Below are 15588 nucleotides of genomic sequence, written 5' to 3'. Positions count from 1 at the left end.
ATTATCAGTTGGGGACCATATAGTTTGTTAATGACATAAGGACTAATGTAAGGCTAATTCATATCCTGCTTAAAAACACTTCAGTAACATAAAATTAAGGGGCCTAAAGCAACACAGAAACCAAATTAAGGGAATAACATTAGGAACAACTGTCAGTGAGTCCCATTCGGTTCAATAAATTGTGTCCTAGAAACATTACAATCTCTTTGCCTCAACATAGACAAAAAGGAAGACAACAAAATTTGCAATTTTACAGGTTTCAAGATGCGTAATAGATTTAGTGCAAGAGTTCCCAGCGCCGGTACTAATTAATCCTTGCTCCATCTCCTTGAGCCAAAACAAGAGAACAATCAAAATTAAAAGGAAAACAAAAAGGTCAGGAGGCAAAATATTATTTGGTTCTGGTTCTCAAATGCTGAACAAGTAAACTCCACCAAACCCCTCATCAACAGCTGTTTACCATCTCTCCCTTGACCTCGGTCTGCCAAGTGAAAAAAGTAACAAATGTTACAAGCATTCTAACATTATTCCAATGTCAACTTTCTTGCAAAAGAACTTGTTTCTGGACAAATTTGCAGTATGTTTTACATAAATCAAATGCTTGAGTAGACAGAGAATACATGAATATGCATATATAATTATATACAAAGCTGGAATAGCCTGAATACATGCATACATACATAATTACTCACACATGCATAGATAGATAGACATAGATAGAAGGAAAATAAAAGAACAAAGTGGGAAAAAGAGAGAGAAATCCTATGACCTTTAAATCTAAAATGTCGAACGGAAACAGCTGGATAACAGGGAAACTTCCAACAACATTGTAAATATATTGCCTTTTATACCAGTAACTGGAAGAAAGAGAGACAAAAACAGAAGAGAATGACTCTTTGATAGTATAACTTACCTAATCAAGTCTCTGTTACCAGCAAATCCTCTTTCCCTGCCACCTTGAAATGACCTTCTATCATCACCATGTCTTGCCCACATATCTCCTCCTCCTGTACCACGTGATCGAGGCCTATTTGTGAATTCCGCACTCCTAGAATCATCAAATGATCCAGACAGAGATGGTGGTCTTTCCACAAAACTAGCGCCCCTACCAGCTCCAGAACCAGGCCGTTCAATGGCTTTCTGACCAAACCGAACTTTGTCATCTAATTCACGGATCAGTATCTCCAGTTCATTTTCTTTCTGAATTATTATATCCTCTAAGCTCAGTCGGTCTCCTCCAGGACCTTCCCGACTTGCTTTTGCGCTAGATTCCTTCTCAAGCTCTTTCTTTAAATGATCTATTTCTTCTTTCAACAACTTTTCTTCTTCTGTTTCAGGCCTGAAACACCTTTAACCAATTAGGGACCAAGAATGCATGCAGCAAAATGGCAGGAAGTTAAAGTCTCATATCCACACATAAGATAAAAGTGTAAACAACTCCCATGCGCAAGGCTCCCGCAATGGGCGAGGTCGGGGAGAGGCAGGATGTACGCAAACCTTAACCTCTCACATATTAAGTGGAGAGGTTGTTTTCAGAAATTGAACCTGTGAACACATAAGATTTGAGTCAAGCACGATGTGAGAATGTAGTTAGTCAAAGCTTGGTGCCAAATCCACATGAATAAATCAGTTCAAAGGACAATGCACACCAAATCAATGACAATTGATGAAGTTGCTTAATGGGGGGTCCACGTGAATATATCAGTCGCAACAACAATACTTGTCAAATTAACAAGGAAGATTGTTGCTATGAAATTATCATTTTTGTATGACTATTAATCTGATCTCATTATATATCAGTCGCCAAAAAGGTCATCCCTTTCTCTTTGAATGGAAACTCTTCCTTGTTAATTTGACATTTGTTGTTGCTATCAAATTACATGCATATGGCCTAAGAAATAAGACATGGGCTTTGCATAGCATAAAACTAGTCAAGACAACAAAGTTCAATAGACTTGTGAACAAGCTAATAATGAAACTTAAGACTCATTAATTCTCTATTTATGTTATTAAAAAGGAATGCAATAATAAACAGACGTTGTTAAAGAAGATTTTGGTGCTAGCTGAAAGGCTGGCCTAGGCAAGGACCTTGAGGCGAGGTGCTAAGGTTGTCACTCAAAGTATTTACTTCGATTTACAGGCTAAGTTCGTCACCTCATTGAAAGCAATTAACACCTCATGGGTCTCTGAGGGTCTTATTAACTAAAAGGGATAAAGTTCTTGGTCAGAAATTACCATCACACTCTTCTAGGTAGCTAAAAGGAGTACAAAGGAATGGGAATTTTCCTCGAAAAGTCACATTTAGGAGAACTTCCTTTTGAACATTTAAAAGAACTGTGAGCATGGATTTTCAATAGCCTTTCAAAGAACCCGAGGAGGAATTAAAAGTGCCTGCCTTAGATGATTTAGATTAATTGCAGAGAAAGATACACAGGACTGTTTCAGGGAGTATAATCTCCTTTATGAGTTCAATATGGATGAGTCTACAGTACAACTCACAATGAGAGGTCAAGGCATGTTGTACCGTTCTCACTAGTACAACGGTACACAAAAGACAGGGAGCAACTCAAGCAGGTGTATGGAGCAACATAGCAGAGAAGCCCACAAAGAAAGACATCATTCCACAAGCATCTATTTTAGCTTTTCTTTATTCCTATATATTTTCTATTTTCTCTATTCTTGTTGATTTTCATCAACGCTTCCCTCTCCATTTGTTCTGTTTTTTTTTTCCTATTCTATTTTGGCACATCTTTTCCAGATTTCAGTTGTTTTGGCTGTATTTCTCACCGACTTTTCTATCTCTCTCTCAAATTTTGTATTTCATTCATTCATTGTCAATTTAGTGTCTCACTTTATGTTGTTGAACACCTTGCATGTGGCCAACAGCCAAAGGCATAAGGGGTGTTGCCTTGAGAAATAAAAAAATCTCAGGTTTCAACAACTAATTAAATACATGTCTTTAAGATCAATGTATAACGATAAACTAGTTTATATAAAAGTTTAATTTTGAGTACAACTGCAAAACACACTTTAAACACTTAAGGACTCAACATCAAAAGTAAAGTGAGCAGTGTTCAAACACACCAGACATATTTTGAGTTTTGATGGTCATGAAGTGCTTCCATAATTCATGGGTCACCAGCCACAAACATCGATTATTGACAACCCTTACTTACCACCACCAACTTTTTTTTTTAACTGCCACCACCAACTTCAAAAATGACATATCAATCACAAAATTACTATGGGTGTCCAACCGCAGCTTTGTCACCCTTAAAACAAATATTACCTTTGAAACCAGCCAAACCTCAAAAACAGGCATGAGAGCAAACATACAATCTTCCCTAATTACTCTCTCTTTCTCTCTCATGTTTTTTTTTTTTCCCCTCTTCTTCATTTCATTCTCTTAGTCCACCTCTCTAACTAATGCCACAAGAGAAACCTCTTGTTCAGTCACCTAAGAGCCCAGCACCAGAGAATAAGGCAAACCAGCTCTGTCACAATTTCAGGATTACCATTCATGACAAGATGAAAAACCTTTAAATTTAGCTGGCAGCAACAACTTCATCCTCTATCACCACAACAAACCCAAAACCACTACATTATGCTCAAATGTTGGCAGCCATGCATCCATTAAATCGGTTTTTTTTTTCTTCAGTTTTTAGACAATTGCTTTACTCACTAAATCAGATCAAGTTAAATATTGACCAGTTTGCATGGCCTACAATCCTTCCCTAAAAGTATCAAACTCTAGATTCATGCCTATATCAATAAACACCATAGCTGCAGACTATGATAACCTGCCCCAAAAAAAATAAACCACCCATCCATGCGGACAAGGAAAAAATATCAAATCCTTTTGCTTATTACAACAGGACCATTCATGGGCACATACACAAATCCATTACAATACCCCATAGAATTTCCATATTTAACAAGCAGAGTCAAGTGGGATCAAACAACTCATACATAGTCCAATTCATACACTCTGAACTTTTTCTAACAAGGCCTTATTTACATTGCAAACCTTTTCTTTCACAGGCCTTATCAACATAAACTTCACAGGACCTCATCCTCAAAGACTGAAAACCTAACTCCATCACCACCACGCCTACCCAATCTCGGTTAAGCTCAGGCTAGGTTTTTCATGGTGCCATGTTTGCTAGTAATTGACATTTTCACAAATTACATGATCCGATCCATAGGTGGCTGAGTTTCCTAGCAGACTAATCAATTACCAAGGTGATTATCAGGACCAGGACCCTTGTTTGGTTTACTGCGTCTTATAACCCATATCAAAACAAATATCAAAATATAACCACATGTACAAATATACATTAATATCAATCCTTCTCACAAAAGTACTCAGATCTAAGCATCTGCTTAGAATAGTAAAAGGGAAGAGAAACTTCCAATACCAGATTTTGCATGAGCAATTCATTTGGGAGTCAATTTCGAAGGTTAGTTAACAGTGATTACCAGCACACTGACTAATGAGTAGGCAACAATAATATCCAAGACGAATAAACCACGACTTTGAAAATAATTGAAAAGAGAACGGTGGGGGGAAGAAAGGGGAAAAGAAAAGAATACAGTTCCACAATTCAATATACAAAATACAGCTATTTTAACAACAAGAAGTGTATCTTTAGCAATCTTACTACTCGACAGACAATGAATTAACAACTTATTTCCCAGAAAATTCACAATACATGCTCTCTCTTTTTTTTTCCTCTCCCCTTTTTGAGCAGGGGTGCCTCTCTGATACAGATGGATACTAAAAGAACAAAAAAAATTCAATTGTATGTTAGAAGATAAAACATATTACCAACCAATCCCTCATTTACGTTCAAGCTGTTAAAGAAAACAGGATTCACTATTATTAAAACTGCAATTACCATTTCAATAATCAGGATTTACTAAGTCAATATATGCCCTTGCTGAAGGAAATGCTACCCCAATATGCCAATACTAAGTTAAACAAGTTATAGTAACAGTACGATAACCAAGCCTATCCTTCAACATGCTATCTTTTTCCATATATCAACACACAGGGTCAATTCAAACCGTCTTCTATTCTACTTTTTAAATAAAAAAATGACTTAACAGCAGTTAGATGACCAGGCGTTTTAACGTCCAGTAAGGCATTGCACTTTTGACGCCAAAAGTGGGAAACAAAAAAAAAAATGCAACAATGATCATCAACAAAAATTGGATGATTAATTTGCAAAGCAGTTAAGCATCTTCAGAATCAAAAGAAATGGCAATGAAAATATTAAACTAGGGGAAAGAAACAATTTCTCATAACTAACAGAGAGACTATGAAACAATGCTGACGAAATTCCCAGTAACTGAAGCAAACACACAGAGAGATAGAAATACAAACCTGTCCACACCTCGATGCTCCAATTCAAGATCAATCTTCCGCCAATTCTTACCTCGTTCCTCCAGCAAAACTTCCCTCGGCTTTGCATCCCCAAAAGGATTCACCTTTGGTCTTGGCTTGACCACATTCTCCATGCCCAGCTGTTGCATTGCCCCTAGCCCCTCTGAGCGGTTTGACTGCACACTTGAAGGCCTGCTTGAGTGCTCGCTTGTTGGTCTGCTCGTTTTCTTTGACTCCATACCCAAATCAAGTTTCCTCCAATCTAATCCCTTCTCGGCCAATACATCTTCTCTTGGCCTTGCTGCCCCAAAGGGATTGGCCTTGTCTGTCTTCACTGCCTCATTGTTTACACTCACCTCGCTGCCGCTTTTTGGTGGATTCAATACCAATTTAGGTCTCTCCCGCTCCAGCTCACGCCATCCGCCCCTAGTCCATCTATCAGGCTCAGGTCCAGAATCATGAAAACCTGAACCAAAATTCGAAGATCTAGTAGGAAGCGGTTTCTTCCCGACGGCCCAACTGTCCGCCTCGTCAGCCCTGGAAGCACCTGCAATACCACCACCACCAAGAGAATCGTAACGATTCTGGCGACCAGTATCCAAGGAACGTAAAGGTATCTTAGACATTGCCCAATTATCAACCTCATCAGCGCGAGATGGTTGATCGTAATCAGAAACCCTAGAGGGCTGGCCTCTACGCTCATCATCAAATCCACCGTACGACCTCCTTCCGCCACCCCACGACCCATCGCCTTCGTCGCGCATGCGTCCAGAAGGGGGTCCAGAGGACCGGCCATAGGACGAAAATCCGCCACCGAGTCGTCCGTATTGCATTTCCTCAGGAGCGCGTTCCATGGGGCCAGTAGGAAGCCGAAGCATCTCGTCGGGTGTAAGTCCTTTGTATTCAGTTGCCCGAGACCCACCTCGAGAAACGGCTCCACTGGGGGCCGAATGGAATTCCTTAAGGTTCATCTTCTTCTTCTTAGGTTTGGTACTAGCAGCTTCTTTTAGACTAGGAAAGCTTTGTGACTCCGCAGCGGTTACGGCCAAGGCAGCTTCTCTTTCCTCAGCTTCAGCGCGCTCGGCCTCGGCGGCCCAGGCGCCGATGCCTCCCCACGGTTTCGACATCTTTGAAGGGAACACAGAATAAAAGATCCAGAAATGATTATACGAGTAATAAGAGAGATCTGAAAAAAAAAAGCAATAACGGTTGAATTAGACTAACTAAAACAGGTAGCGAGCTGGGGCTCCGTCGGGAGCCGGAGCTCCGAGAACATGCGAAGAAGAAGAAGGGATGGTTACCGGAGAGTGGTTGTGAGAGAGAGTGTTGCTCGTGGCGAAATGAACCGAAATAGAAATGGAAAATGCCAGCTAATGCGTAGAGAGAGTGGCTGGGATCTGGATGACGCGCAGCGGGAGAAAGTGTCGACACGTGCCAATCAGAGGAGATAGGTGGTTACTGGCAAGTGGGATAAATTGGCGATACTGCTGTGGAATCCATGACCTTTCGTTATGGCCCACGTTGTGTAATGGATGGTTGGGATTCTTTCATTTGGGGAGAAGGAGGTGGGTACCGTGTAGGTGCCACTTCTTATTTACCGTTGGATCAAATCGTTTTGACTTCTCGTTTAACAAGATCAATTAGCGTAAACAGTCCGTGCCACGCGGACAATGGAGCGGCTTACGCTACAAGGAAAAGGAAAAGGAAAAGGGGAACTGCATTTGGAGCCTTGAGTAATTTATCTGTAAAAAATGCAATGTATACGTTAGGGTAAACGTTCAAAAAATATAAATTTTACCAACAAATTTATTTCGTAAATATGTTAACATATGATAAAATTATCAAGTATAAATTAACTTATTTTTTTGATAGGTTTTTTTTGACAGCATACAAATTAGGTTTTTTTTCCTAAATATTATCTCTTCCAAACGAGCCCTTTATATGCTAACATGGATGCTAGCGAGAATACGTCCAGGCAAACGCACCATATAAAAAGGTAATTTTTAACATGTGGCATCCACATGGATCCCACATTAAAAAAATCAAAAAAAATATATATATGTCAACCATTGTTGAAAAGCTTTTTCAACCCGTTCTGTTTTGGGGGCGGTAACGCCCAATGAAACGTGTTGTTTGGCACAACTATTTCATAAAGCGGGGACCGTTAACGATCCCATTTTGGGAACCACTAGCCAAATGGGCACATTTAACTATATAAAATAAGCTCTATCAAATGGATTCATAATAATTTATAATAAATAACTCGATGTGTCATTTTAGGTTATAGAGCTCAATTATCTGCTAACCCAAAGCAGTCCAAGTCTGTGTCTTATTTCCAACTCAACAGTCAATATGGCATGAATTTAATTCAAAAACAATTACCTAAAATCTCACCTCTCTCATAAACCTAAAACTCTCGCTTCTCCCATGTATCCGCGAATCGACGACGAGATGCAGATGGTCCGATAATAGATCTGTACCGTACTTGAAGATCGCCCCCAACTCGAAGACAACTCCGCGGGTTCATAGAAAGAACAATTTTTGACGGAGGAAAAATCAAAGACGGGAGTAGTAGTGGACTGTCGATCTTTCTTCGTCTACCAGCTGTTTGGTTTACGGTGAGAATTTATCTGTAAAAGTCCCACATCTAAAGATGTGGGCAAGTCCCACATCTAAAGATGTGGGCACTCATGCCTTGTTTATAAGGCTAAGCCCACCTCTTACCACCATCAAGGCCTTTTCTTAGGCTTGAGTGGGTTGGGCCTAGCCCACCTGCTTGGGCCTAAGGAGAAACAAAGCCGTGCGGGCCCGATGTATCCATGGAAACCGGACAACCCAAAGCGGACAATATTGTTGGTGTGTATGGGGGTGTGGATTTACAACATGGTATCGGAGCAATTCGTTCCTGTTGGACATGACCTCTACTCCACTTGTTGGGTCTGGCATAACCCAGCCCACAAGTGCGGGGGAGTGTAAAAGTCTCACATCTAAAGATGTGGGCAAGTCCCACATCTAAAGATGTGGGCACTCATGCCTTGTTTATAAGGCTAAGCCCACCTCTTACCACCATCAAGGCCTTTTCTTAGGCTTGAGTGGGTTGGGCCTAGCCCACCTGCTTGGGCCTAAGGAGAAACAAAGCCGTGCGGGCCCGATGTATCCATGGAAACCGGACAACCCAAAGCGGACAATATTGTTGGTGTGTATGGGGGTGTGGATTTACAACATTATCGAGGAGGAATCTTGTATAGGCACACGAGTATTGTTCGGTAAGGGCTGCAAATATAGAGCTAAAAAGTGTTTTATGCAGTAGGACTCAAGATTTAGTAGCCCAGCTGTTGATTGTAGAAGGATCAAGATGTAGCTGTTGAGTATGGCTAGATACATCAAGGCTCCAACAGATTGAAAGTTAGAAGGAAAATTAAAATGAGGAGATTACCTTGAGATGGAGTTCCTTTGCACTTTTGCAGTGATGGCAGCGGAAGCAGGCTTTGTGGTACACACAGTTATCAGGAGCTAGTCTATCCACAAGATGCACATGCTTTTAATTGTTTATTTCCTTGGGTTTTGATAAATGTAATTGCTACGTGGGGACTTTATTGTGGAGCTTGAGCCGGATTCGATTCGATTCGATTCTTGTGTACTGTTTTTTTTTTTTATCTTTTGCAATTTCTGGTTATCCTCTTTTGCAGTTATTCCATTATGAATTCCATTGATTTAAATAATGGAATAACCCTTTTTTCATTGATTAAGTCAATGAAATAGGGTTACAAATTTAGTCTTAGTTTGCACTAAATTTATTATTTTTAAAAATTATGAAATTACTTTATGAATGGATTAAACATTCCGGTTCAATGTTTTAACCTCAATTCCATTATTTTAATAATTACAAACATGTTTTAATATCTCATTTTAATGAAATTGGACCTCAAAAAAACCAATTTCATAGTTTATATTGATATTCCATTGAAAAAAATAATGAAATTAAGAATGATCAGGTAAAACCTATTGACAATTAATCTTGTTAGAAAGAGCTTTATGTGCTGATTCCGAATATGTAATTTTTTTTCTAAATCTAATATATATTTTGAGAGTTCAAATTTTTTGAAATTTCATTTAGGAAACAGAAGTTCAAAAAATAGTGATATAATCATCATATTATAACGTGTGGTTTTTAAACAAATGGGGGTATTTTTGTCTCAAAAAAATCATATTTGCCTTGTCACATGATGAGTCAACATGCCAGATAGACTTGGGTTACATTGGGCTACCAAAAATTGGGTCAACTATCACTACGGTATGTTTTAATTCTAATCACTTTTTATTTTTATCGTGTCATTGCACAATATTCATAAAAATTCAAAATTTAATATTCTACTCAACTTAGTTTATTGAGAATCCGACCTCAGCTTCCTAGTAAACAAATAGGGCTCGGCTTGACTCTCAAAATGAGGTCCAGGCCAGGCCCGGGCCACTAAGACTCGAGCTCCTCCTCCTCCTCCTCCTCCTCCTCCTCCTCCTCCTCCTCCTCCTCCTCCTCCTCCTCCTCCTCCTCCTCCTTCTTCTTCTCGATCTGAATTTGTTCTTCGTTGCCTTCTTCTCCGTTTTTGGTCGAGTTTCTTCTCTCTTCATCACCTTCTTCGTCGTTGCTCGATCTGGACTGCGTCGAGTTGCTCTGCCTTGTTTTTGATAGATCTGGACTATGCTTCGTTGTTCAATCTGGGCTGTGCTTTGTTTTTTTGCAGATCTGGACGCTGGTTCGTTTTTTGCAGAGATGTATCACTATAGTATCACCATAGTATCACCAACACCAAAAAACCACTAAAATGATACAATGAAACTAGTATGCATACTTCATCTTCCTAATTACTTTTCATTTCTTGATCTTCTTTTCTTGGTTACCTCTCTTGTTTGTTTTGGAAAAACATTTACAAGTGCAGAGATGTATCACTATAGTATCACGAACACCAAAAATTCATTAAAATGATACAATTGAACCAATATGCATACTTCTTCTTCCTAATTACTTTTCTTTTCTTGGTTTGTACATCTCTTGCTCGTTTTGGAAAAATATTTACAGCTGCAGAGATGTATCACTATAGTATCACCAACACCAAAAATCCACTAAAATGATATAATTGAACTAGAAAGACATGTAATGCAATCAAATTTACATTCTAACATTTATATCATCATTTTATGAGCAAAAGATATAAATTGAATACTAAATTGAATCTTCTATTTAAAAGTATCACTATTGTATCACAATTCATGGAGAGAGAAAATCAAATTTGAGGTTATTTTGGTAAAAGAAGATCCCAGTGTACTTTTTTAAAAGGATGTTTTAGTGATTGCACTTTTTTACAATTAAGTATAATCTAGTGTACCGGCCTCCAAAAGTCCCTATAATGTATGTTATTTAGTCGGGCTTGGGCAGGGCCGAAATTGACCCGAGGTGTCAGGCTTCGGGCCGAGCCTCAGAAATGGAGCCCAAGCCCGCCCAAGGTGTCGGACCGGGCTGGGTCTAGACTCGCGGGCCAAATGGGGACTCCTATAAGCAAAACGCTCGGTGCAAGAAACACCTCTAAAAACTCATTTATTTGTAGGGTTTAGAAACCAAAGAGATTAACAGGAACAATCATTCAACTATTTTACAATCTCATATGAAGTTTCATGATCTAGGAGTCAAATAATTCTGCCTGGGTATTACACCGCTAGGGAGAGGAATTAATGAGCAATTATACATTCTTACATTGATAGGCATGCATCTTTCAATCTATACAACAATTGTTCGAAGTATATATGTTGCAATCATATTTCATCATTATTGTGTGCTTGAACGCATCTCTGACGATCTCTTGTTCAGAGGTAATCTTCGTTTGCAAATGGCAGCTGCATAAATGTTCTATGTTTGCAACCAATCAAGCCCGTTACATAAATATGAATCCCAGAAAGAACCTAAACAATTTACAATTTTCAGCAATTTAATAGACTAGTCGAAACACACAGTATAAACATAGAAGAATGACAGACCCAGAACTTCTACCTGGAGAGTTGTTGGCACTTTGCACACATGAATACATGATGTATGAGAAAAGGTACAAGCTAAATGTAGGTATCTATTTTCTAAAACTGTATTTTGCCTCTGTGAAAGAGCTTCTGTCACTAATAATGCATGAAAAATGAGCCAGTATACCCTACAGCGGCTCTGAAGAAGTTCATGCACGCGAGGTATTCTGTAACATCTGCTAAAAAAACATCTAATGTGCTCATTTGACATCCAACAGAGGCCAATCCGTATCAAAAATAGCACCATGAGGATAACACAGGAAGAATAAGAAGATCACCCACAGCTTTTTGCTCTTGGACTACCAACAAAAAATTTCCGAGACACCGGAAGAAAATCCTTATTATCATCACATAAATGAACAGCAAAGAGAGGGAAGTAGTGATATAGGGAAACTTTCAAGAACTCGAGCAGTAAACTCAATTTTAACATTGAGTAGAAACTATCATAATGCAAGCAGCAGAGATTTGTGCTTTTAGTGCTCAAGATTTTATCTTTCCAGGTGGGTTTTCACGAATTATGGAGCAATGCAACACACCAATATAACCAATTTAAGACCATTCTAAGAACCACATGGACATGTATGGTCAAGAAGATGAGCATAATACCGCACATAATTGTCTCCTAAACGAATCGCAGTAATCACTTAAATGACCTCTAATCACACACAGCCACCACATACAGAGGCCAAAGTTGTATATATCAACAAGGCTAAAGAAGAACAGTTGAGTAAAACAAAAATACCTTTGTGAGGCTAGATTCTATTTCCATGGCTAGGACCGTGATAAATTGGCATCGAGCTTTTGCCATATTCTTGACTCCTGTATCTGCCATAAGCTATGAATCAGAGATGTGGATACAAGGCCAGAGCTTTTGCCCTCGACTAGTGAAACCAAACAAAAATAAGCAACCTTCTTTTATCCATTCAAGAAAATTTGAAACTCCAGCTTCGTACATCTCAAGGTAATTTTGAGTCGATATGGTCCACCATTCATAATTTGTTTAAATGTCAATTTACAGCTATAAAGAAAACCTTGAAGAAGAGCTTAAATGTTGTTCAACATAGATTTCAAACATTATATTTCGAAGAGCTTAGAGAATTTGTGTCTAAACAAACTTTACAAAAAGTCTTAGAAGAGATGGATCGGGCAAAAATTGTTGGACTCGACATTCAAGCATGCAGATGTATTGTTCCGTTAATTCATGGACTTCCTTGTGCAAATGAGATATCATTATATGCACGCGAAAAATAGCCAATTCCTTTATCTTTTGTTGATCTTTTTGGAAAAAAACTTGACTTCAAGCCAAGCAAGTTATTAGAAGATAATGATTTCAACTACACGGTAGAGATGGAGCAAATTGTGAAACAGTTTCAAATGAAACCATGATCTGGTAAAATTGGACTATTGAGGAAGCTACGAGAGATAATCAAACCGTCCACTACCTCACTTATGGAACCAAAAGTCATACAAAATACACGTGGTCGACCCTCATGAGAAAGAATGATAAATCGACTCGTAGAGATCCCTATGCATTTGAGTATGTGGAAACTTCTTTGAAGACTTCATATGTACCTCATCGTCATAGTTGTTCACCAATTGGCATTGCTTCATCAACTATATCAAGACGAGGACGACAATTTTCATCACCAAGTTATGTTAACCAATTTCCCCTAATACTGAGAAGATACGTCGTGAATGTCATCGATATAGCAGCCGACGGTAATTGTGAGTTCAAAACTATTGCTGGCTTGTTAGGTCTTGAAGGAGGTGAATATGCTTGGTCTTCTATTAGGCGTGATTTAATTGAAGAGCTAAGATCATTTTGGAAAGAGTATGTATCTTTGTTTAACAGTTATAAGCGGACATGCTATATTCACAATGCGCTTGCATTTTTCGAGATAAATGAACCAACACCAGTCAACTGTTGGATGAATATGCTTGATATGGAACACCTTATCGCATCAATGTACAATATCGTCTTGCATCTCATAAGCGATGTACAATCTTTGACTTTTTTACCATTGCGATCAATCCGACCTCCACATGCAGAAGGTAGGGTCATCGCTATTAGAAATTATAAAAATATAAAATATAAATTATACAAATATAAAAATATAAATTATAAATTATACAAATATAACAATAATTGCTTCCAGAGACGATATCTCACTCGCTTAAAGAGAATTTTTTGTCCAAAACTGCTCACAGGTGTCCGTAATTTTCCATCAAAATTTTTGTAGAAACTAGAGGTCACCTTTAGATATTATATTTCATAACATAGCTTTCATTACCTAAACCAAATGTGCTTAAAATACTACCTCCACACCGAACGAAACCAACCAAAAACTATGTTTTAAATTAAATATGGCAAAATCAAAACAGAGAGATTGTCCACCAACCTCAACGAATCTTCCATCAGCACCAAATATCGTCAGCGATAACAACAAGAGACGGAAGTCCGCGACTCTATCTCCTTCTTGGCTACCAAAACCATAGTCCTCTTCTGCATACTAATCAACACATTGCGCCACGTGTTCACCCTCGATTGGGCCTTCCCGTGGAGTCCCACATTCATAGCACCCAAATCCTCCGCCTTCACCATCAACACCTCTTCCGGCTCCGCACCGTCCAATATCCAAATCAGACATGAAATGAACCCTTTCGTAATCTCTGAATCGCTGTCCGCGCAAAACCTCACTCTCCCGCACTCGTCCAATCTCCCCTCCAGCCACACCTGAGTCGTACACCCCGTGACTCGATTTGCCTCCACCATAGCCGACTCGTCGAACCTAGGCAACGTCGCTGCGTAGTGCAGTAGCCGCTTAACTCGATCTATCGGCTCCGTTAGAGACTCAAATTCCAAAACAAGCCTCTTAAGCTTTTCAACAACCACCTCGTATGTCATCCCCGCGCGGGAAACCGATAAATTAGGTCTTGGAAGGTTGAATCTCTGCGGCGGAGAGGAATAGAGAACCGAATCGGAGACTTGATTGCATTTAACAAAAAATTTCGCTTCACTGTTCTTTTTAAGCCTTAGTTGAATCAAATTTCCACGATTGGTACTAAGCTCTTTGAATTGACTTGCAAAGCAAGAAAACGAAATATTAGTTAATAAGGTTGAAGAAGAGTTCATGTTTGGATGAAGAGAAAATGAAGGAAAATGTGAGAGAAAAGAAAAACAAAGTAAAGAAAGTCTGAGAGGAGAAGGGAAGTGCGAAAAGTTCGTGAAGGTTGAGCAAGTAAACGAAGACAGATCCTTGAAGTGCGTGCCGTTTGAGGGTGTGAAGAGAGGTCAGAGGGGGGGGGGAGTTTCTCTTCATAAAGAGAATGTTCCAACTGGTGCCAAAGCAGCAGGCCCCAATAAGGTATTGGAAAATGTTAGAAACCCTAAAATTTGATCCTCAAAAAATTTCCAAATCTATATGGTATTAAAATATTCATTGATTAAAAACATAAATATAGAGTTTATTTTACATCTAACACTGCACATCAAATGAGGATCTTTAAGGGTCACTTTTTAGGGATCTCAAACATTATTATAAAGATTGTCCAAGGTAGTGAGTGAATATGATGACGAGGACTAATTATCAAAATTTGGAAATATCTAAAATATTTTCGGAGATTTGGGCATTCCGTAATTCGTTTAAAATTGTAGAGTCTATAATTTAAATCCAATCACATCACAGGACAATTTTGTTTTTTCATTTTTAAAATTTATTTGACTTTTTCTCCACTATTAAATATGAATTGTAAACTCTAAAGAATTGTAAAGCCTCAAATCCGATTCTCAGACGACTTAAATAATATAAAATAGTTTAAAATATAAAATATAAAACTTCTTTTTAATATTTTTCCTCTTTAAATATTAAGGATTTGTTTCGGTAAATCTGCTTTTTTTTAATGCATTTCTTGTTTATGCATTTTTTTGTCCTTTATTTTTGAAAAACAGAAAACAATTTCGAAAAAGAGTTTCATGATCTATTTTAGGGGGAAAAAAAGAAACAATTAAAAATAGAAAAACGAAAAAAAATGTTTGAAATAATAGAAAATACATAAAACAAAGAAAATAGAAAACAAACCACATCTTTCCCACCAAATTCCTTTTTTTTCTTTTTTTTTCCCAATTTGTGAGATTA

General features: G+C 38.5%; 2 protein-coding genes across 4 annotated transcripts; both read right to left on the bottom strand.

Annotated features, from left to right (window-relative positions):
• Window positions 1-63: 63 nt before the first annotated feature.
• On the bottom strand, window positions 64-6729 carry LOC119999962 (eukaryotic translation initiation factor 4B2-like). Its single transcript, XM_038847807.1, has 3 exons — window positions 5387-6729; window positions 914-1339; window positions 64-481 (listed from the first exon to the last, which is right to left on the bottom strand). Exons 1-3 carry the CDS (start codon window positions 6511-6513, stop codon window positions 457-459), a joined length of 1578 nt encoding a protein of 525 aa, XP_038703735.1. The 5' UTR covers window positions 6514-6729; the 3' UTR covers window positions 64-456.
• Window positions 6730-11008: 4279 nt separating this feature from the next.
• Window positions 11009-14749, bottom strand: LOC119999782 (sufE-like protein 2, chloroplastic). Of its 3 annotated transcripts, XR_005468504.1 has the most exons (3): window positions 13852-14749; window positions 12195-12277; window positions 11009-11341 (listed from the first exon to the last, which is right to left on the bottom strand). XR_005468504.1 is itself a non-coding variant. In XM_038847529.1 (2 exons), the coding sequence occupies exon 1, from the start codon at window positions 14583-14585 to the stop codon at window positions 13884-13886; it is 702 nt and encodes a 233-aa protein (XP_038703457.1). In that variant the 5' UTR covers window positions 14586-14749; the 3' UTR covers window positions 13316-13516; window positions 13852-13883. The 3 variants fall into 3 exon arrangements, 2 of the variants coding, with proteins under 2 accessions (XP_038703457.1, XP_038703458.1); XM_038847529.1 differs by lacking the exons at window positions 11009-11341; window positions 12195-12277 and adding an exon at window positions 13316-13516; XM_038847530.1 differs by lacking the exons at window positions 11009-11341; window positions 12195-12277 and adding an exon at window positions 13317-13489.
• Between the last annotated feature and the right edge of the window lie 839 nt (window positions 14750-15588).

The sequence above is a fragment of the Tripterygium wilfordii genome, chromosome 6, assembly GCF_013401445.1.
Source record: "Tripterygium wilfordii isolate XIE 37 chromosome 6, ASM1340144v1, whole genome shotgun sequence".
Taxonomy (NCBI): domain Eukaryota; kingdom Viridiplantae; phylum Streptophyta; class Magnoliopsida; order Celastrales; family Celastraceae; genus Tripterygium; species Tripterygium wilfordii.
This window is presented reverse-complemented; position numbering and strand designations above follow the sequence as displayed.

Excerpts from the sequence above, each read along its gene's own strand:
- LOC119999962 (XM_038847807.1), bottom strand. The coding sequence starts at position 6,513 with ATGTCGAAACCGTGGGGAGGCATCGGCGCCTGGGCCGCCGAGGCCGAG. Across the intron at positions 1,340-5,386 it reads GAGCATCGAGGTGTGGACAG|GCCTGAAACAGAAGAAGAAA; the intron begins GTTTGTATTTCT and ends AAGGTGTTTCAG. Across the intron at positions 482-913 it reads GGTAACAGAGACTTGATTAG|ACCGAGGTCAAGGGAGAGAT; the intron begins GTAAGTTATACT and ends TTCACTTGGCAG.
- LOC119999782 (XM_038847529.1), bottom strand. The coding sequence starts at position 14,585 with ATGAACTCTTCTTCAACCTTATTAACTAATATTTCGTTTTCTTGCTTT.